The 22,274-nt window shown below is 36.9% G+C and overlaps 2 protein-coding genes across 4 annotated transcripts in view; both read left to right on the top strand.

The window, feature by feature from the left end:
* Positions 1-18,421, top strand: part of LOC107665431 (phospholipid-transporting ATPase 11C-like) — a 78,375-nt gene extending 59,954 nt beyond the window's left edge. Inside the window, exons 14-31 of one of the 2 annotated variants that reach the window (XM_016456305.1) lie at positions 1-111; positions 192-263; positions 414-487; positions 996-1,099; positions 1,295-1,476; positions 1,557-1,823; positions 2,449-2,626; positions 2,733-2,835; positions 3,582-3,727; positions 3,833-3,892; positions 4,490-4,617; positions 4,702-4,837; positions 4,919-4,984; positions 5,073-5,176; positions 5,347-5,389; positions 5,436-5,549; positions 13,579-13,610; positions 15,855-15,985. The exon at positions 1-111 is cut by the window's left edge and continues 65 nt beyond it. In XM_016456305.1, the coding sequence (XP_016311791.1) occupies positions 1-111; positions 192-263; positions 414-487; positions 996-1,099; positions 1,295-1,476; positions 1,557-1,823; positions 2,449-2,626; positions 2,733-2,835; positions 3,582-3,727; positions 3,833-3,892; positions 4,490-4,617; positions 4,702-4,837; positions 4,919-4,984; positions 5,073-5,176; positions 5,347-5,389; positions 5,436-5,549; positions 13,579-13,610; positions 15,855-15,891 (1,957 nt within the window). In that variant the 3' untranslated portion in view covers positions 15,892-15,985. Of the gene's footprint in view, positions 112-191; positions 264-413; positions 488-995; positions 1,100-1,294; positions 1,477-1,556; positions 1,824-2,448; positions 2,627-2,732; positions 2,836-3,581; positions 3,728-3,832; positions 3,893-4,489; positions 4,618-4,701; positions 4,838-4,918; positions 4,985-5,072; positions 5,177-5,346; positions 5,390-5,435; positions 5,550-13,578; positions 13,611-15,854 lie in introns of both variants that reach the window. The other variant, XM_016456304.1, reaches the window with a different exon arrangement.
* Positions 18,422-19,862: 1,441 nt separating this feature from the next.
* Positions 19,863-22,274, top strand: part of LOC107665444 (proto-oncogene DBL-like) — a 27,049-nt gene continuing 24,637 nt past the window's right edge. For both annotated transcript variants that reach the window (XM_016456321.1, XM_016456320.1), the window contains exon 1: positions 19,863-20,376. In XM_016456321.1, coding sequence (XP_016311807.1) covers positions 20,283-20,376 — 94 coding nt within the window. In that variant the 5' untranslated portion in view covers positions 19,863-20,282. The remainder of the gene's footprint in view (positions 20,377-22,274) is intronic.

Raw genomic sequence — 22,274 nt, 5'->3', positions numbered from 1 at the left:
ATCGGAAGACCAAGTTGATGGGATTGATGGGTTGCTGCCCCAGCCGGAGGAGGAAAGAGGCTTCATCGCATCCTCTCCTGATGAGATCGCACTGGTAAAAGGAGCCATGAAGTAAGATAATGATATGTTTCTTTTTCGGTCTGGTAATAACCATTGCTGGCACTTACTGGCATAACTTCTCTCCTGTTCAGATACGGCTTCACCTTCCTTGGTCTGGAGAGCAAGAGCATGAAGATAAAGAACAGGCAAAATGATATAGAGGAGTAAATTATGACCCTTGAAATTACAGACTCGTTAAGAAGTGATATTGCTAATATGCTGCATTATTACTTACACCCCTAGATGTTTTTAAGTTATATAAAATTAGTTGTATGGCAGTTAAGGTTATACATAAGATTGATCTAACTTTTCAGGTACAAGCTGCTCCATGTCCTAAACTTTGACCCAGTTAGGCGGAGAATGAGCGTCATTGTGCAGACCAAATCAGGTGAGCTGGAGATCATTAGTGGTGCTTGCTATGGCTTTTGCTATTGCTCATACTTAGGGTTATAGATTTGAATATACAAATAACACGTGCATCATTTCTCCTGGTGACATGAATCACAACACAAACCATGTGAGGAGGGATGACCTTTTTAGCGATGAGACCTGGTGGATAAAGTGATGAAAATGTCATAGGTTTGCATTGAAGCAGGGACCCAAGTACAGATTCGATTTTTTTTTTATTCTTATTTGAATTTATTTCATTTTAACACAATAATATTTTGTATTTTTGTTTTTGGTCATGTCTCTTTGTTAAGGTTAAAATGCTACATGTTTTTCACTTCAGAATGAAAAGTTGCTAAGTAAAAAATTGAATACTTTATACTAACAGTCAGTAACCACTGAGAACACAGCAGCCACTTAGCAACCCCGCTGAGCATCTTTGCATTGAGGTTGTGAGTTCTGCAGATGATGACTCTGAATGTCTCTCACCTCCACTACTGTTTATTTAGGGGAGACGTTGCTTTTCTGTAAGGGAGCTGATTCTTCCATCTTCCCAAGAGTCAGACCAGAGGAGGTGGATGGGATTCGCATGCATGTTGAGCGAAATGCAACGGTACTACAATAGATTTCAGCATGATAAGGTCTTGCAGCGTTTCAAAGGATGATATGACCATTTTGACTTCTAGACTGGAATAAAGCATAAACCTCATTCATTATATCTCTGTGTTGAGAGGAGATGTCCTGTAGAGACATTAAATATTGAAAAGGTCAGTAAATTCTGGCCTAATCGCATGTTTCCGCTCACCAGGAGGGTTACCGTACACTGTGTGTGGCCTATAAGCAGCTGAGTGCTGAGGAATATGCTATGGCAGACACTGGGCTGAGGGAGGCTAGACTGGCTCTCCAGGATAGAGAGGAGAAACTCATGGCTATGTATAACCAGGTGGAGACGGGCATGAGTTTGATTGGAGCGACAGCTGTGGAGGACCGGTTGGTAACCCAAATTGGCATTTACGCCATGTTGTTTTCTCAGAGGAATATTCTGAATAACTTAACATCGTGTGTCCCAGACTTCAGGAGGAGGCAGCAGAGACAATGGAGGCCTTACAGGGCGCTGGGATGAAGGTTTGGGTGCTGACGGGGGACAAAATGGAGACGGCCAAGTCTACCTGCTATGCCTGTCATCTGTTCCAGCGGGGTACAGAGCTACTGGAACTGACTGTGCGGACACTGGAGGATGAGAGGTTAAAGCGTGATGAGAAACTTCATGAGTTGCTACAGGAGTACCATAGAAAAGCAGTGCAGGACGCCCCGCCTGTCAAAGCTGGGGTCACCAGGTCAGACCCTTGACCTACTGGCTTTGTAGTAAATGTTTGGAACAGTTTAGAAATATAATAAGACTACACAGACTTCTTCTTCTTCTTCCTCTTCATTTATCAGTATTAGTTGAAATTAAATATTTGTCAATATTGAATTTTTAATTGTTTATGCTTATTTCCCCGTTTTTACATTTTAAATTAACTTTGCATCACCTAACGTTCTAAGTTAATCTTAATCGAAGTTAATCTTAAAAAACATAAATGTAATAACTAATTAAATAATTAATACTTCAATTATTATTTATTGTAATCTTAAGCAAATATTTTGATCTCAAAATCAATATAAATTTTTATACTTTAAATTATATTTTTTAATTATATTTTTTAATTGTTATTTTTATACTCTAAAATATAAAAGTCATGTATTAATTTACTTGTAGATTTTAATTTTTAGTGTTTTATTTTTCATTTATTTAGACAAAATTGTATAGTTTTAATATCAACCATTTATCAGTTATCGGTTGTAACATGAAAATAAGTGTCGGTTTATCGTATTGGCCAGAATTTTAATATCGGTACATCTCAGGTACAGTTGTGCAGTATATTTAATGACCTCTAATTTAGTGTCATTTATGTCCTACAGGAGCTGGTCTACTGCAAATCAGGATTATGGCTTCATCATAGATGGGGCGACGTTGTCATTAGTGATGAACCCACCGCGTGATGCGGATGCCAGTCAGTACAAGAGCCTCTTTCTGCAGATCTGCCAGAACTGCACTGCTGTGCTCTGCTGCCGCATGGCCCCCCTGCAGAAAGCTCAGGTCACGCCTGCAGACCGGCACTTTGGCGGCTCTTTATGGTGCCTATAATAACATGCACTTATACTTTATCAGTTAGTTGGCTAAAATTCTCTTTTATCCAATTTAGATAGTGAAGATGGTGAAGAACTCCAAAGGTTCCCCAATCACTCTCTCCATTGGCGACGGGGCAAATGATGTTAGCATGATCCTTGAGGCACACGTGGGCATTGGTAAAACCTCGTCATATATCATGTACACCACTATTAAAACTATTACTATTATTACTATTAAAGTTTGTGGTCAAGATTTTTTTTTAAAGAAAGCCGCATGGCCCCCCTGCAGAAAGCTCAGGTCACGCCTGCAGACCGGCACTTTGGCGGCTCTTTATGGTGCCTATAATAACATGCACTTATACTTTATCAGTTAGTTGGCTAAAATTCTCTTTTATCCAATTTAGATAGTGAAGATGGTGAAGAACTCCAAAGGTTCCCCAATCACTCTCTCCATTGGCGACGGGGCAAATGATGTTAGCATGATCCTTGAGGCACACGTGGGCATTGGTAAAACCTCGTCATATATCATGTACACCACTATTAAAACTATTACTATTATTACTATTAAAGTTTGTGGTCAAGATTTTTTTTTAAAGAAATTTATACTTTTATTCAGCAAGGACACATTAAATTGATCAAAAGTAACAGTAAAGACATTTATAATATTACAAAAGATGTAAAATAAATGCTGTTCTTTTGAAATTTCTGTATATCTAATAATCATAATAATGATGCTGAACATTCAGCTTTGCATCACAGGAATAAATTACATTTGAAAATATATTAAAATAGAAAACAGTTGTTTAAAATTGTAATATTTCACAATATTACTGTTTTTACTCTATTTTTGATGATTAAGGTGAACATATCTTGCTCAGCATTTTTTCCGCGATGGAGTGTTGACGTTAGTATTGTGTGTTCAGGTATTAAAGGAAAGGAGGGCCGTCAAGCTGTGAGGAACAGTGACTACGCCATTCCTAAACTCAAGCACTTAAAGAAGCTTTTGCTAGCTCATGGGCATCTCTACTATGTGCGCATTGCGCATCTCGTCCAGTACTTCTTTTATAAGGTACGTTAGGCATTCAGTGGACCGTGTTTCAGTCTGTAAATATAAATGTAGTTGTTTTAGTAAATCCTTTTGAAGTTTTAGACGTTTTCTTATCCTCTCCTGCAGAATCTTTGCTTCATCTTACCTCAGTTCCTGTACCAGTTTTTCTGTGGATACTCTCAGCAGGTACAGTATGTACAAATAAAGAGCCTTTTAGAAGACTACGTCCCAGCAGGTCCCTCTCCTCTGCTCTTTCCTTTGAAATTTTCCTCTGAATTTCTCTCTCTCTCTGCCCTTCTTTCATCTGATATATATATAACAAGCACAAACTAATACAAAAATTCAGTTAGTCAGAGCTATGGTGTAGTGGTTAGTGTGTTCACAGATTTTGCCCTGGCGCTCAACAAACTCAGATAGGGGTTCAAATCTGGCTTGCGTTGTGTCCAGTCTCTTTCTTTCTTTCTTTCTTTCTTTCTCTAGTAGAGTCCTGTCACTTCTGCTTTTGCCATCTGAAAAAAAAAAAAGTAAAATATATATTTATATATATAAAAAAAGGATTAAAAATCACTGTGAGTCTCACAAAGTCTCTGTGATTCCCTGTAATTGGGTCTCGACTTCACATTTTCCAGCATGTGTTTTGTGTATATATATCAAGCAAGTGACCATTGCATGTGGCCACACAGTCAAGAGTTTCCCTCTCTATGTTGTGTGCATTTGTGTGATCTCCTTAACATGGTATTAACCTCCCTGGTGCCCCGTCCTTCCCCTCGTTCCCCTTCCCAGCCCCTGTATGACGCAGCCTATCTGACGATGTACAACATCTGCTTCACCTCCATGCCCATTCTGGCCTACAGCCTGCTGGAACAGCACATATCCATCGAGATTCTGCTGGACAACGCCGCCCTCTACAGGTACCAGTCTGCACTGCAGCTCTTCTGCTTATTTAACTTGTACAGTCCTGTTTCTTATACACTGTGTTCTTATACTTCTTACAGAGAAATAGCCAATAATGCCATGTTACGCTGGCACCCCTTCCTCTACTGGACAGTATTAGGAATTTTTCAGGGTCTCATGTTCTTCTTTGGTGTCCGTTTCCTGTTCAGCAATCCAGCCCTGCAAGATAATGGGCAGGTTAGAGCTGGTTGTGCTTTTTAATATGGCTGTGAATGAAAAATTGGGAAATGCATTTGATTTACTCCTTCCTTTTTTCAGGTCTTTGGAAACTGGTCTTATGGAACAATTGTCTTTACGGTCCTTGTTTTCACTGTTACATTGAAGGTTGGTGGCTTGATCGGTTCATCTCTATAACTATAAAAAGTGTCTCAGATCTTCATTTGTCAGAGACTGACTGTTTTCCCTCTCTCAGCTGGCTCTGGACACACGGCACTGGACCTGGATCAACCATTTTGTGATCTGGGGCTCTTTGGCTTTCTATGTTTTCTTCAGTTTCTTCTGGGGAGGCATCATATGGTGAGGAAATGTTAAAGTTGACATGAAACAGAAATTTTCCACTAGGGATTTTTGTGCTGCGGCTCCACTGTTGATCATTTCCAGTCAGCTTTTATTGTAAAATTAAATTGGTATAGTGTCAAATTGAATTACATAAGTTAACGTATCCTACTCGCTCTCTTATTTCCTAGGCCGTTTTTGAAGCAACAGCGTTTGTACTTTGTGTTTGCAAACATGCTGAGTTCAGTGTCTGCCTGGCTGGTTATCATCATCTGCAAACATGCTGAGTTCAGTGTCTGCCTGGCTGGTTATCATCATCCTCATCCCCCTCAGTCTGCTGCCAGAGATCCTTTTGGTGGTCCTTCGCAAGCCCAGAGGCCCCCATTCACGACAGGTATACTTCTCCCTCCCTTTTCCTCTGCTCTCTTTGAATTCTTCCTTTCTACCATATCCATCCTATTTTCTGATATTCTCCCTGATTTACCTACTCTTCTGTTCTTTTTTCATCTTACACCATGTCCTAACCAGGTGTGACGTGACGCAGTCACAGCCAATTACAAGATATTTGAAGTTGTACAGTTATGTGAAGCAGGATTTTGGGCAAGCAAAATGTCTCTTAGTGGCTGGTTTGCACTAAAACTGTGATTTAAGTGAAAGAGCGAAAGCTTTTATCACTTGTTGCTTTATCACATCACACCTGGTTGGGACACAGAGTCACATTTTCTTTGAACCCAGCATTAACTCCCTGCCTTTGGTATATCCATATTTGCTCCTTTTTTTTTTTTTTACCTTATTTTACCTTTTAAGACCTTAACATTTTTTTTTTCTTATACTCTGTCACTTCTCCAGCATCTCTTTTCTTTACTTCCCCCTGACTGTCATGGATTACTCCATTGACTTTTTTCCTAACAGAAATCTTGCCTTGTTTTAAGGCTCTGAATGGTTTGGATTGTTGTGATTGGTCAAACAGACAGGAAGTCAATCAGTCTAACTGTTACGATTACTCTTCTTCGATGTCCTCTCCTTGACTCCTGAAGCTTTTTGTCCTATGTATCGCTCTGATTGAAATGCCCTTTATTCCATTAGTCAAGCACAAATACTTCCATCACCCTCTGCTGCTGTGAGTGGCTACCCAACCAGTTAACATGTAACACAGTTAGAATCAATAAACACTAATTAGACCTTCCATTCATTTGAATTATTCAGAGGAAGTGAGCACACGCTGTAGGCAGTCTCTGTTAGTGACACTAGTTAAGCAGCCTTTCAGGCCAGAAATGAGCATACAGCGTTATTCTGCCCCCTGCCTCCTCACAGGTAGGTGATGCAGCCCTTCCAAGAATGCCGCATGCCAATTAAAACCACCAATGGGGAGAAAATGGAATGTATGGTCATGTCTTAATTATTTGATCTAGTAATTATAATATTCCTTCAGTTGTAAACGTTCAAATTAAATGTATAATTTATAGCCTAATGAACTCCATTAGATGGGAAACATGGCCTTTATTGACCAGTGTAACTTGTAATATGTAAAACGATACCTTGTGTGTTGAGGTTATATCACAATTTGTATTACAGGTACCTAGAAAGACTGAACAAAAAACATTTTTTTAATAATGACTTAACAACAAGCTTGAAAAAAGGCTGAAAGTGAGTGTAGCTCTGTCACTCCTTATTTGCATAAACTCAAGCTCTGCTGAACTTGGTCATGTTTTCAGCTGTCGTTGAAAATCAGTGAAAATTGAACAACTATATGCTTTAATTTAGAACGTAGTCATAGGTGTGTGTTAATTTTCATTTTACTACTGATAAAAGTACATCTGATTAATTCAGAATTTACGATCAGTCCTACACTACTGTTCAAAGTTTGGGGTCAATAAGTTTTTTTTTTGTTTTTTTTTCCCCAGAGGAATTAATACTTTTATTCATCAAAATATGAAATAGATCAAATGTAACTGTAAATACATGTAAAATGTTATAACATTTATATTTTAAATAACTGGTGTTCTTAGGACTTTATCTTCATCCAAGAATTTTGAATAAAATAAAATGATGGTTTTCTTAAAAATATTAAGCAACACAACTTTTTCAATATTTATATTTATAAGAAGTGTTTCTTGAGTAGCAAATCAGCATATTAGAATGATTTCTGAAGGATCATGTGACACTGAAGACTGGAGTAATGATGCTGAAAATTCAGTGTTGCATCACAGGAATAAATTACATTTTAAAATATATTAAAATAGAAAAAATTGTAACGTTTCACAGTATTGCTGTTTTTAAAGTGTATTTTTGATCAAGTAAATGCATAATTTATTTTTTTTTAAAACAAATCTTACCAGCCCCAAACTTTTGAACGTTAGTGTATTGTAGTGTTTTTTTTTTTTAATTCCTGATAGTTTCATATTTATTCTGCAGACCATAAATATCTAATGTGATTTGTGTGCCAAGTAATTTCCACTAGAAAAGTTGGTTTGTTTATAACAAAAAAGAATTGACTGGGCTAGTCAATCATTCATGCTGGTCAACTTTCTGCTAAATCAAACAGGACATACTGAGGGTTCTACTTAATATTTACTCTTGTTTCTCTAACTCTACTCCATTAACTTTATTCCCACTTTTTCTTACCCTTGATCTTTCTTTAATTTTCCTGTCCTCTTTGGTCTCTTGCTCGCCTGTGTGCTGTCCCGTAGATGAAACGACGGCTTCCTTCCTCTGGGACATCCACTATCTTCATGCTGTCGCAGACTGCTAGCACTCACAGCTTTTCCTGGAGTGACTGAGGTCTCTCTGCCTGCTCCTTTTCTGCTTTTTGTCTCACTGTCCCTCCTCCTTTGGGTTGCCTGTCTATATCTTCAGTTTCATGCCTGCTGTCTCTCCAACCGTTTGTCTCTGCCCCCTCGTTGTGCCCTGATATAAATGTGTTTGTTACGGGTGCTGAGTTTGGATTGTCAGTCAAAATGTGTACCACAGTGGCTTTTTTTTTTGATTTGGTGTTTGTCTTGAGGCGCAAGAATTGTCCCCAAGAGTTGAGCTGTGGTGGTGGGGGTTGGTCCTCAATGTGTGTCTGTAAGGGCTGCAGGGTATGATGGGGATTCCTTCAGCTGCCTGTTCCCGGTGCCTGCTGTCTCTGCATGCCCAGCCAGGAGAACGTGGCACACAAACATACGGGGTTTCCTGCATGCATGCTCGGCCCAGCCTACACCGCTCCTCACCCAAACCACTGTGACTTTCTGGGTGCATTAGTGCTGGTCAATTCAGAATGAGATTTTGTGTGTATGTGAGAGAGAGTGTTAGTCTTGTTAGAACTGGCAATTGCAAAAAACAAAGAAAGGGACATTTTTAATTTGGACAGTTTTTAGCTTTGATAAATAATTTGATATGGAATTTAAAAGACAATATAGTAATTATCATATTTTCCTGATTAAACAAATAGTTCATAATGTGATTAATCATTATTATTATTATTATTATTTATTTTATTTTTTTTAATTAAGCCCCAAATACCGAACTAGGGAATAGCTTTGAGTGTCAAACTCGTAAGTGTACATTTGCCTCTCTTTGTTATAATTAGAATGTTACATAAATATTGTGTTAAATATAATATGTGATCTACAGTATCACTCAAAAGTTTGGGGTTGGTAAGATTATTTTCAATGTTTTTGAAAGAAGTCTGTAATGCTCACCAAGACTGCATTTATTTGCTGAAAAACAGCGTAAAACAGTAATAATATGAAATATTATTACAATTTTTAAATAAACTGTTTTCTATTTTAACATTTTATTCCTTTGATGATAGCAGATGATAGTTATTCCAGTCTCCAGTGTCACATGATCCTTCAGAAATCATTCTAATATGCTCATTTGATGCTCAAGAAGCATTTTTTTTATAATTATCTTTGAATAGGAAATTCAAAAGCAGCATATAAATATTTTGTGACATTATAAATTTATTTACTGTCACATTTTAATAAAAACTGAAAAAAAAATGCTGAAACTACTGAAAAAATAATGAGTAATGAGTGTTTAAGAACAGTTTCACCCAAAGTGTGGGATCTACCAACTTGCACTTATACGTAGAAATGTGTGTAAATATAAGCACACCTCTGAGCATGCTTACGCAGAGAACCTAGTGGCAGAATAGCGACACTACACATAAAAAGCATTTAAGAGTGTCACAGTATGCATTAAGCAATCCACATATGTCCTGTGTTTCCTTTAATTATAAAACACTTAATTTATCATTTGTCTGGTTTTAAACAGACAATTTGCGTAATTGGTGTCAAACCCTATAAAACACAGCTGTGACAAATGTTTGTCTCAGTGCAATGCCTTATCTTGCGTTATTGGAAGACTTGGCAAACAATGATTTTTCAAAGACCGCGCTGATCGTCGGTACCGCTTTCTTTGCCATGATTTCGGTGAGGACACATACATTCACGTGATTTATAAAGGGAGATGTTGTCACCATATATGGTTCATTGGAGGCGTTTCCGAATGCAAATGACCTTGAACGTGAACGAGCATGTTACTTACGCACACGTGGGATTTATCAACAATGATTGCTTACTCATGTGCGTAAGAACTGCGTGCGCACGTATGATAAAGACGGATTTTCTTGTACTTAGGCACATTCTAAATTTCATTCGTAGGACAAAATATAGAACCTTTTCTATGCACTATTGATAAATAAGGGCCCTGGTCTTCATGGGTTTATATTGTTTGAGTGTTAGCTGACTTTTTTGTGTGGTCATATTCATAATCTAGTACAACTGAGCAGGATTAAAATGGCCATTATCATTTCTACCATGAAGGATAATCTATATGGAAATTAAAAACATACATAAACATGTGCCCTCAAATATGAAATTTCATAATTGTAATTGTCCTTCGCATTGTTTTGTGTTCTTTTTGAAGGAGGATGTACTGTATTGCAGTTTTGTGTGTGTTGTGTGTGTGTGTGATCCATCCTGTCCTAAGTGTCTTTTACCCCCCTCCCACCCTTTCAGAAAAAGCAGAGTCAGTCAAACGTTGGGGGCAACCAATCCTCTCAGTCTTCAGCCAGACCCCTGCTCATGAGAACCTTTTCATTTGAAGCTAAACGCAGACGTTTAAATGGACATACTATGGATGAAAACTGCTATGATTACTCTACTTTTAAAGCATAAATTCGATTTAAACAATAGGTCTACATAATATTCACATATGCTGTTCATAGGGGACGTATTGTATTAGCCCTACAGTTACAGCATGAAATATTATTTAAAACTTACTATTAGAAATATTATTTAAACCTTACTATTAACATTTACTTTCTCAAAATTCTGACTTTTTTTTCTCAAAAATGCAAGTTTATATCTCCTAATTCGGACTTTATAACTCGACTTAACTCAATAGTGAGTTTGTCAAATCTGAGGGAAAAAAAGCCAGAAGAGCCGGGGGGAAAAGAGATAATGACGAGTTGTTTTTCCTTATTAGAATTGTGAGATATAATCTCGGAATTGCGAGAATAAAGTCATAATTTTGAAATATAAAATCAAATTTACCTTTTTTTTTATTCTTTTATTCCATGGCTCCATAGACTGCCACTTGAAAACCGTCATTTTCTGCCTCCAGATAGGCTCCGCCCACAAAAAACGTCACCCCTGTTTCGGATCTGTAAGACTATCGCACTCTCTAACGTCAATTTCGTTGAATAACAGTGCTTATCGCTGGGTGACAAGCTCTTGTAATATGCGTAGAACATTTTGAAAATGACATCTAATCAATATAATTTATAATCTTTTTAAACCTAACTATGTTGTACCATATCCGTGAAATTCTCTAGCTGTAAAGGCTATCTCTCCCGGGTTTTCTGCAACCATGATGCGCGCGCATCCTGAATGTTTACAAACCGGTAATTGGTCTATTGATTTTCTCCATAGAGGTTTAAAATTCTGTGCTTTCACAACATTACAGCTACAACATTTGATTTGAAGCAAAGACATACAAATAGACTGTGTATTTAGTCTTTGCCATTTTTGTATGTTTCTATATCAGAAAACATTACTACTGTTTTTTTTTATGCTGCAAAACCCCTACTAGGATTTTAACTTGTGTTAAATAGTTAGGTAGCTATCTCGCGCTACTTAGCTAGCTTCCACAAGCCTGAAAGAAAAACGGCCCTATTTTTCAATGAAACATCTGTCTTGAAAAGTTTAATGTTATGTTTTCTCTACGGAGATTTTTAATGGGATTTTTACTTTGAGAATCCTGCTGTTGCACTATATCAGAAAGGGCCTATACTCAAAAAGTTTTATATATACACACAGTGCTGCTTGAAAGTTTGTGAACCCTTTAGAATTTTCTATATTTCTGCATAAATATGACCCAAAACAATCAGATTTCTGCACAAGTCCTGAAAGTTGACAGAGAACCCAATCAAACAAATGAGACAAAAGTATTTTGTCATTTATATTTATTCAGGAAAATGATCCAAAATTACCTATCTGTGAGTGGCAAACATATGTGAATCTCTAGGATTAGCTGTTAATATTAATGTGAAATTAGAGTCCATCTGTTCAGAGGTGTTTTCAATAGTGGGATGATTATCAGGTGCCAGTGCCAGCCCCGTTTTATTTAGAGAGAAGTGATCTATCAAAATTTGATCATGTTTGTGGAAGTATGTCATGGTACTTCCAAAGGAGATCTCTGAGGACCTCAGAAAAAGAGTTGCTGTTGCTCGTCAGGCTAGAAAATGTTACAAAGCCATCTCTAAAGTGTTTGGGCTTCACAAATCCACAGTCAGACACATTGTCTACAAATGGAGGAAATTCAAGACCACTGTTACCCTCCCCAGGAGTGGTTGACCAACAGAGATCAACCAACAGAGAACACTCAAGACGTGTAGTAGTCCACAAGGTTGCAAAGGAACCCAGGGTAACTTCTAAGCAACTAAAGGCCTTTCTCACATTGGCTAATGTTAATGTTCATGAGTCCACCATCAGGAGAACACTGAGCAACCATGGTGTGCATGGCAGAGTTGCAAGGAGAAAGCCAATCCTCTCCGAAGAGAATATTGCTGCCCGTCTGCAGTTTGCTTAAGATCATATGGACAAGCCAGAGTGCTATTGGAGAAATGTTTTGTAGATGGATGAGACCAAATATAACTTTTTGGTTTAAATGAGAAGCGTTATGTTTGGAGAAAAGAACGCACTGCATTCCAGCATAAGAACCTTATCCCATCTGTGAAACATGGTGGTGGTGGTGGTAGTATCATGGTTTGGGCCTGTTTTGCTGCATCTGGTCCAGGATGGCTTGCCATCACTGAATCTCAAGAGAAAGTGGGTCATGCAGCAAGACAACAACCCCAAGCACACAAATCGTTTTACCAAAGAATGGTTAAAGAAGAACAAAGTTAATGTTTTGGAATGACTGAGTCAAAGTCTGGACCTTAATCCAATTGAAATGTTGTGGAAGGACCTGAAGCAAGCAGTTCATAGGAGGAAACCCACCAACATCACAGAGTTGAAGTGGTTCTGTACTGAGGAATGGGCTAAAATTCCTACAAGATGTTGTGCAGGACTGATCAGCAGTTACAATAAATGTTTAGCTGCAGTTGTTGCTGCAAAAAGGGGTCACACCAGATACTGAAAGCAAAGATTCACATACTTTTGCCACTCACATTTTTCCCAATAAATAAATGACATAGTATATATTTTTGCTTTATTTTTTTTACTGGGTTCTCTTGGTCTACTTTCAGGACTTGTGCAAAAATCTGATAATGTTTTGGGTCATATTTACGCAGAAATATAGAAAATTAAGTACTAAAATAATAAACCGCAATGCTGTACTGTTGACTGTAAGGAATGGGAAAACAAAATAATGAATTGGTGAATATTAAATGATCCTTTCAGCCTGCCAAGGGAAGCTCCACCCCTCATTATGGCATGCATGTGCTCCTCAACTAACCTGTGATTGGGTCCTTATTAACTGACTAAACCAGTCCTCTGTCATGTTGTTCTGGTTAATCTCATCCATGGTTTAATTTGTGTGTGAATGACAACATGAGTTTGTGAGTTGGTTGAAACCGCGTCATGTTGGTCTCACTGTGTCATTTGTTGTGGTGGGTATTTTGTTTGGTGTGGTAGTTGTTCTGCTTGTAATTTGGAATATTTTTATTTATTTATTTATCTTTATTTTTTGTGACAGTGAAAGTTGTTCAGCTCCTCTAACGGCTGTCTAACCTTTGTATGACATTATTTTGGTTCCAGTGATTGTTCCCCTGCATTAATGCTTTGCATTCTGCATGCTGCTATGCTAGTTTTGCATGTGTAGCTGTTCCTAAAGCTTTTGGGGTCAATTTGTGATGGTTGTAATAAGTTATTGGTGCGGCTGTAGATAGGAGGTACTCACCAGCATTAAACTTGCTCTTCTGTTCTTCTCAGCTGTCAGAGGATTCCTCGACTGACACATACAGGTAAACTGCTCAATATGATTTAAAGGAATGTTCTGGGTTCAACACATGTTAATCCGTCAACATCTGCATTTACCGACAGATTCACCCATAGGAATTACGTCCGTAATGCATAACCAGAAGTACATCAGACATGTAATTGGACAAACTGACCTACATTAAAACACAAATAATCCATTTTGTATAGAAGATTAAAATTATAGACCTCCATTGGTAGTTGCTAATGCTTTTGTAAACGTTTTTATTTTTATTATTATTATTGTTTATATTAAATTGTTTGTTTGTGTTTATACATTTTTATAATTATAAATTGAATTGGTGACACTTTACAATAACTTTCATTAATAAATCATTAACAAACATTATATAATGCTTAACAGATCATTAATAAATATATATTCAAATAGCTAAAAACGTGAGAATGTTCTTGTTAATGTTTAATAATAAACTTATTAAACATTACCTAAAGTTTAACAGATCATTTTTAATGTAAATTAATACGCTTAAAAATGTCATTAAACTTTCAGTGCATATAATCATGTACTTCTGCAAATGATTATAACAGATGTTATACAATTATTAAAAGCTTTTGTTAATGCACAACACGTTTGCTGCTGTTGAGGTGGGATACGGGTAAGGTTAGGGCCAGGTTTGGTGGTATGGGTAGGTTTACAGGTTGGGTAAGGGGTCACTTTGATTACTGTAAGGGAACATGGTTCAATCGTTTATATTACATTGTTTAAATTAACAAGTATTTTCTTGGAAAACGGATTTGTTTTCTCCTGTTTGATTTGAGGAATATCCTGTTTAATGATATACAGTAGAAACATAATGTAAGTGTCGAGTCAATAAAAACGTTTTGCACCCAAATTATAATGTGTGTTTTTAGCTAATCTTAACTAACCACCTTTAAGACAAATGTTGTTACAGTAGCTAAAAGTCCAATTCACATAAAGGTACTAAATGATTAGTAAACGTTTATAAACATTTACAAATGATGTATAGTCTCAAGTTTAGATTTAGATAGTACTGCAAAAACATGAACATAAATGATTTGTAAAGATGAGTACATAGGGTGAATTCAGGTCATTTGGGACACTACTGTATTTGCTATTGAGATGACTGCTCATAAAGGTACTAATGATTTGTAATTTATAAACATTTCTAAATGAAGTCTCTCAACTTTAGATTGGGTACTGCAAAAACATGAACAAATAATTAATAATTGATTTAAGATGTGTAAATAGTAGAAATCTACACAACAAAGACCAAATATGTGACCTTTAATGAATAATGTTAACATCAATAGTTTGTGAAGTGCTTAACATTATTAATTAATCTTCACCCCCCCCCACAACATTTGTAAATGTAAAAAATAGCATTAAATAAAATGAACTGAAGTTTAATGACATTTATACGTTTTTAATCATTGTATAATTTGTTAAAATCATTTGTAGACTTAAAAAGTGCATGATCATATGAATTGAAAGTTTAATGACATTTTTAAGCATTTCAGTTTACATTAAATAATAATCTGTTAATCTTTAGGTAATGTTTAATAAGTTCATTAGTAAACATTAACAAGCACATTATCTCATATTTCTAGCTATGGGATCTGTTAAGCATTATATGTTTGTTAATGATTTATTAATAAAAGTTATTATAAAGTGTTGCCATTTGAATTTTTTTTTTTATATATATACATTTTCTCTTTTAAATAAAGACTAGTCCAAATTAAAGGATAAGTTTTTGGCAAAATGGAACATCACAGCCCCTTTTTTTCTGTGTTTTCTATAGTCATGTAGCACCGTTTTCAGAAAATTTTTTGCCTTTCTGCTGCATAGACATCCAAGTTTTGTTAAAAGCCCATTTTGCCAGTTCATGTCCAGTAATCAACAGCAACTGTGACAATGAATACTTGTTTTAATTCCAGAACATTCCTTAAACTAGGATTCACATCAGCGTTTATTTGGTCTAATAATATGTGCGAATCATTCCTGGCAACCAGATCCCCCTCTGATTAGGATGGTTCCTTGGTGCATATGAGTTTGATTTGGTTTAGGGTTGGTGTTGTGTACAGATTGATCTAGGTTTATGTGTTTGGTTTGGTTATTTTTGATGAATCGATCAATTAAGAGATGCACTTAAAACACTGTTGCTAATCATATCTTTCCTATTCCACTGTTAAATACATTTTTACATGTGTGCTAAAGTGTTTTGTGTGGTGATGTTTTTTGTGCACCACAGATGGCTGCGGTCACACCTCTCTCCTACAAGCATCTGAAGGAGCGCCACTGTGATGGGCACAGACAGCCTTTGGTTAAGACTACTGATGGGCCCCTCACATCTGCCGGGGTCGCTGCGCTTCCTCTTGCCTGTTTAAATTAATCATGACAATGGAACTTAAACTGCTTTACTGTTACATCTTATCTTAAAGCCTTCCATCTCAGCACGATTCCACAAAAACTGTTTTCTGCCCTGCCCTACTGCAAAACTCCCATATTCAACCCTACCGGGATGAATGTGTCACTGGCAAAATCGTCAGTAGCACTCGACTGCTACAGAATGTACCAACATCCCTGCTCCACCTGGTTCCTCCTTATTGGTTGTCTTTCCTGATCGTCCCAAAAAAGTCCCATAAATGCCACTTTTCATACTCTCTCTGATTTTTTTTACTTTGTAGGCAGACAGTTGGCCCCTTTTGTGATCAGTTACCAGCTGTGATCACAATCCCAAATCGTAGATTAGAGTTTTGTGATATGTAGCTATTCAAGATTCCTAAATGTGAGCTCTCTCTAAGATGCTGCACTGCGGGCCCTGACCCTATGGGTATAAAAGCTGCCTTTCAACAATTTGCTGTTTGTTCGACCACATGGAGTTCTGGGATATCCCACGGAGCCCAACAACTCCGTATGTGTATGTATGTGTGTGAGAAATCGAAAATCAATTACAGATTTTCTTCAGATATTTCTTATAATGTACTGTCACAGTCTTTCAATGTTACTCTTTGTTGAAACGGGGATCAGTTTACAGTTGAGTTACAAATTGTACTAGTGAAAAGTGTGGAAAATGTTGCTTGATGCCAAAAAAAAAAAAAGAGAGAGATTCCATTAAAACGGGTGACCGGCTGTCTTCAGTTTTTCCTTGAAGATAGATTATCCATGGTTACGGCACACATTAGGATTGGTTCTCGATGCAGAATTAATTGCATATTTCAGAGTGAGTCCGAGTTAAGCATCTATTCAATGTTGAGCCATTAATGACACATATATTGAATGTGTCAGCTTTATATACCAGGCCAGTGCTCAAAAACACACTTTCACGTCCACATGCATACATTTCACTTTTGAGGTTACTGATTAAATCACTTATAAGCGGTGGAGCTTAGATTGGTGAAATAAGAGCTTTGGGTCCGATGCATATTGAACTCATGTGTGCCCTCTAGTGGTTTGGAAGCCATGTAATCTTCATTCTACTTTTTTTCACTTCTAAATACATTCCATTTCTACGTGCCATAATTTCAGTCACTTTTTAGATTATAATTGAATTATTTTGTTCTTGTCTATGTGATTCTATTTGACATATTTATTGTTCCTTGTAATTATTCTTACAAATGTTGTATTTTTGTCAGAGGTATTTCTTTCTCTTCTCAACTTGTTAATCATTATCAGCTTGTGCCAACTGATTTTTTAATTTTATTTATTTAGTATCATTTTATTTTTTATTTTTGCCTGTGCAATCTGCTGTTGAACAGATTGGGTTTCTATAGACTACAGACCCTGTAAACCAGCAGCTCTGGGCTATTTCTCTGGTCAGAGATCAGTCCTATAGATCCTCCCTTAATATATGGTGTGAATGCAGCTGAAATCTCTGTGTCCCTTTAATATGAATGATCTATTCCATTCTTCTTTCTGCTTGTAGCCCAAAACGGGCCACTGCCTGGCATGTTCTGTAATCGGGCACATTTCTTGATTGTTTCTCCTAAAACAATGCCATAGGCAAGATGCCACATTCCTGCTTCAACTATTTTCAAGTGTGTGTGTATTATCCAAGGGAAAGTGGTGTGTGTTAGACCTCTGACTGTGTCATGATGCTAAGCATCTTAAGCTCAGCTCCCAGTCTTGGGCCGGGCTTAATCCAGCTGTGTCACAGCCCCGCGTAACCGCCAGGCCTTCTTTTAATTTCTGATTACATCTTGAATTAGCTTCCCAGAGAAAATATATCAGAGCTTTATTTACATTTGCTTTCAGCTAGACGGGTGAGGCCAGTTAGTATGATGTTTCATTGTGAACATTAGCCCAATGTGAGCCTGATTTAGTTTTTCTCGATGCATGTGTGACTACTAATGCCACCACTGGACTGAACCCTGGTGAGCACATACTCACACCAAGATGAAGACACATCCATGTGTTTGTTCAGCTCAGTTTGGGAGGGGAAAACAGAACTTGCCTGCAATATTTGAAATTTCCAAACAGACCTTTAAATTACTTCAGAGATGCTATTTTCAAAGCTTATAATAATTCTTGGATTCTCATGTTGCCTGAATATATATAAATATTTGATTGTATTTTTAATTAAACTTTTTGAGCCACTTTTTGTAAGAAAAAGAAAACGTCCAAAAAAAAGGCTGAGAAAGGCGGCCTGATTGTGGAGCGTGAGGCAGGGCTGTGGTGTGTTGCTGTGAATTGAATCAGGCGCTAGCACGGTCAGCCCGGCTTCCTCCATCATGTCCCTCAGGCTCCAGATGATCTGAATGTACCTCTCAAGACCAGTCTGTTTCAAAACATTTTCTTTAATAAAAGCTGTTTTGAAAGAAGACATTTGTGTCTGAAGTTTTATATTTTTTGGTAATTCATGTAGAAATGTTATACATGCACTTTATAGGGCTTCAGAGTAACTAAAACAGCATCATAATATTTGTATGTTTAAAAATGAATTTGTCACACTATAGGACTATTTAATGGACAAAATGGTAAAAAAATTTGTTTATTTATTATTTTGTGCATGAATTAAGTGTGCATATATGTATACCTTTATCTTAATAATAAAGATATGCGTTCATACATGTCTACTTAAAATCATGATGTTCATGAATAAAAGTTGAAGTTCATAATAATAACAAAAACAATACCTGCACTGGTACAGTAAAAACTAATATTGTGAAATATTTTTACAATGTAGAATAACTTTTCTATTTGAATACATTTTAAAATGTAGTTTATTTCTTATGCCAAGCTGAATTTTCAGCATCATTACTTCAGTCTTCAGTGTCACATGATCTTTCAGAAATAATTCTAATATGCTGATTTGCTTCTCAAGAAGCAGTTCTTATTATTATCAATGTTGAAAACAGTTGTGCTGCTTAATATTTTTGTGGAAACCGTGGTACACTACCATTGAAAGGTTTGCATTAAATTGATCAAATATGACAGTAAAGACATTTATAATGTTACAAAGATTTCTATTTTAAATGTTTTTCTTTTCTTTCTTTTTCAAAATTGATAATAGTAAGATATGAAAATCTACATAAAATCTACAATAATTTCTGAAGGATCATGTGACACTGAAGACTTATCTTAATTATTCCAAACGTTTGACCCCCAGTTTAAATAATAATAACACTTAAGCAAAATTTTGAAGATCTTGCTCATGGTATTTTCCTGGTATTGTCCTTTATTTGTCTTCAGATGTTAAAGTTAGTCTCTCTGACTCTGTCCAACAACTGCAGAGGATGTGTGTAATGAATACAGACTGTAATGCCATATGCTATTTCAAACCAGCAGTGTCTCATGGACATAAGATGCAGTTGTAGAAGCATAAACAGTGTGTTCTTTGACAACAATGCTTCTTATTCATGTAGCTGTTTGTCTTTGTGCAATTTTCCCACGCGTCATACTTTTCTGTATTCTGAACAATGAAACTCCTTAGTCTAGGAAGAAAAAATAGTTTTGCTGTCAATAGTGATATTCAGAACAGGCTGTGTGTGTGTGTGTGTGTGTTTGTAAGAGCGAGTAAGGGTGAGAATGTGTGTAATACAGCTTGCAGGGATCTTCACAGCAGTGAAAGTTTAAGCTACTGCCTGTGAGGGAAAACTGACCAATGAGGAGGGTGGAGATCAGCAGGAGGCGGAGTCTAAACTCCACAGTGGAGAAAGTCAGTGGGGAGGGAGTTGGCAGAGTGTTAATAGTGTGAGTCTAGTCTACAGAGCGATGCAGATCTGACGCACTCTTAACTCACGGGAGTTTACAACTGGAGGGAGTGTGTGTGGTGTGTTTTTAAAGAGAGCAGACCGTCAGCACTGTGGACAGGAAACCCTTTTAATCCGATTAAATTTTGGGACAGGACCTCATCCACTCTGCCCCTCCCTGACTTGTGTGTGTGTGAGGTTTTTGTAAGCTGAGATGTGATATTGCAGTGCCACTATCGGCTGCAGTAGGCTGTTTGCCATAGATATTTCCGGATCCTGTTTCCTTCAGCAGGGAGTCTTTCTGGATGCACTTGCTCCTGCTCAAGGTGACATGGGGAGTTCAGAGGCGTGAGTGGCGGCACGGATCTGAAGTCAAGCTTCAGTTGGGACTTGTTCAGAGGAGGTGTGAGATGAATCCAGGGTGGAGTGGGATGTGAGGGCCTGACGGGCCCATAGTCAAGTCACTCCTCTCTGGGAACAGCCAGGGGATGGGCTCGGCCTCTCCTCAGGAGCCCGAGAAAGATATGGAGGGCTATTACAACCTTTTGCAGGCAGGCTTGAAGCTGGAGAACACGCTGCAACGTAAGTATATGTTCGTATTATGTGTCTTTAAAACTACTATTTTTGTTCTTAAGGACATCAGTTTCTCAGGATGTTCACTGGCAATTTATGTAGTATTGCAAGGATTATGTATGCTATTTTTAACTTAATGGAGTTTTATCCATAACCTAGATTTGATATTTGATAATCTGCTTGAATGGACCAGACTCAATCTTTCTGCAATTGAAAAGCAGAGGAATTCCAGAACCATAAGTTGGAAACCTGAATTATTCTATGTTAACATTTTCCTGAAACCATAATATTAAGAGCATTTTGATGGACAGATACAGTAAGCTGTCAGTTTATGAACATGCAATGTGAATTTGGGCCAGTAGCGAGATTGACGGATGAAAATAGAAGTTCTGTACTATCTATATTACAAATGGGCGCCAAGACACAGGAAGTAGAGCACTGATATTAACCCCCTGCCCTTCTCGATGGCTCTAAATTCAGCTTTAAACCCAGAGAATGCACTTTAGACCATGACTCAGCATATTCACTTTTAGCCACCACGTCTTTCCTTGGGCACTTTAATGCTTTTAAAGGTTTACAAGTCTGAATCACTCCATTCTGTTGTGTGTTATGTAATATTTATTTTATTATTATATCTGGGGTTGTTGGCATCTGTCTCAGTGTTGGGATTATTTTTATGTGAGAGCAAGCGTCACGTCTGTGTTAAAGTAATGCTTTGGAAAGGTGTTTGTTATGTTGTAATGATGCAGTGTAATATGAGACAGCAGTTCCTCTCAGGCCGAGCCAGGTTCACAACAACATTCTGACAGAGAGCCATTGTGAACACCTGTCTGGGCTTAGATATCATCCATGCTGCAGCACGTCAGAATTTGCTCAAAGAAAGAGAGATGTTAGTATTCCTCATTATATTTGAGAAATCTGAATACATTATTTTAATTCACATAGTTAAGGTCACAATTATGATTAAATGTATGTAAACCTGAATTAGCTTTCTGAGGTGCCGTTTTAAAGCTAAACTCATTTTGAATGCTCGGTGTAGTTAATCCTCAAATATGAACTCCGATCCTTTCATTCTTCCAACTACATTGCATGACAGTATGTACATGTTTATGCAGCATATAAGCATAAACACTTTAGTGGGAAATCTGGGGTCCTACTTAGATCTGGATTTAAACTTCAAAATAATCGAAAAAAATAAATGTAATATTTATTATAAAACTGATTTACTCTGTGTTAATGGAAATGAAATCTGGGGTCCTACTTAGATCTGGATTTAAACTTCAAAATAATAAAAAAAAATAAATGTAATATTTATTATAAAACTGATTTACTCTGTGTTAATGGAAATTAATGTGTTAACACTAATCTTCTGGCATTTGCATTCGCAAAGCTACCACATTTATAGCAGATATAGTGGCCACACTTTATGAACATAATTTATGAATGTCAGATAAAATATCAAATCAGTTGGAATCTGTAAACCGAAGATGCTTGAGTTTTTCTCACAAATAAATTCACTGTGTCAATGTGATTTTTAATCTATGTAAAGTATGTATGATTTGAAGTCAGGTGTTCATCACATCAACCACTAACGTTTGACAACCAATGCATTTGCCGTCATTTTAAACAACATTTTGTGAAATGTTTTGCTTGAAAAAATTCAATTTGAGTTGATATGTAATACATTAACATTCATACACGTGTATGTGTAACTAAAGTGTCCAAATACTTTTAGGCTTAATGTATCTAAAAACGTGTTTATCTAAGCTAGTCACTGTCTGAGGATTGGTGCTTTTATAAATTTAAAGTATAAAATAATTAATGTATTTAATATTTACTTAAGCCTTTTTCAATCAAATATAAACATGTAAATCAAAATGCATCAATTATGCTACACTGAAACTGAT

The sequence above is a fragment of the Sinocyclocheilus anshuiensis genome, unplaced genomic scaffold (assembly GCF_001515605.1).
Source record: "Sinocyclocheilus anshuiensis isolate Anshui unplaced genomic scaffold, SAMN03320099.WGS_v1.1 scaffold771, whole genome shotgun sequence".
NCBI classification, from domain to species: Eukaryota; Metazoa; Chordata; class Actinopteri; order Cypriniformes; family Cyprinidae; genus Sinocyclocheilus; species Sinocyclocheilus anshuiensis.
This window is presented reverse-complemented; position numbering and strand designations above follow the sequence as displayed.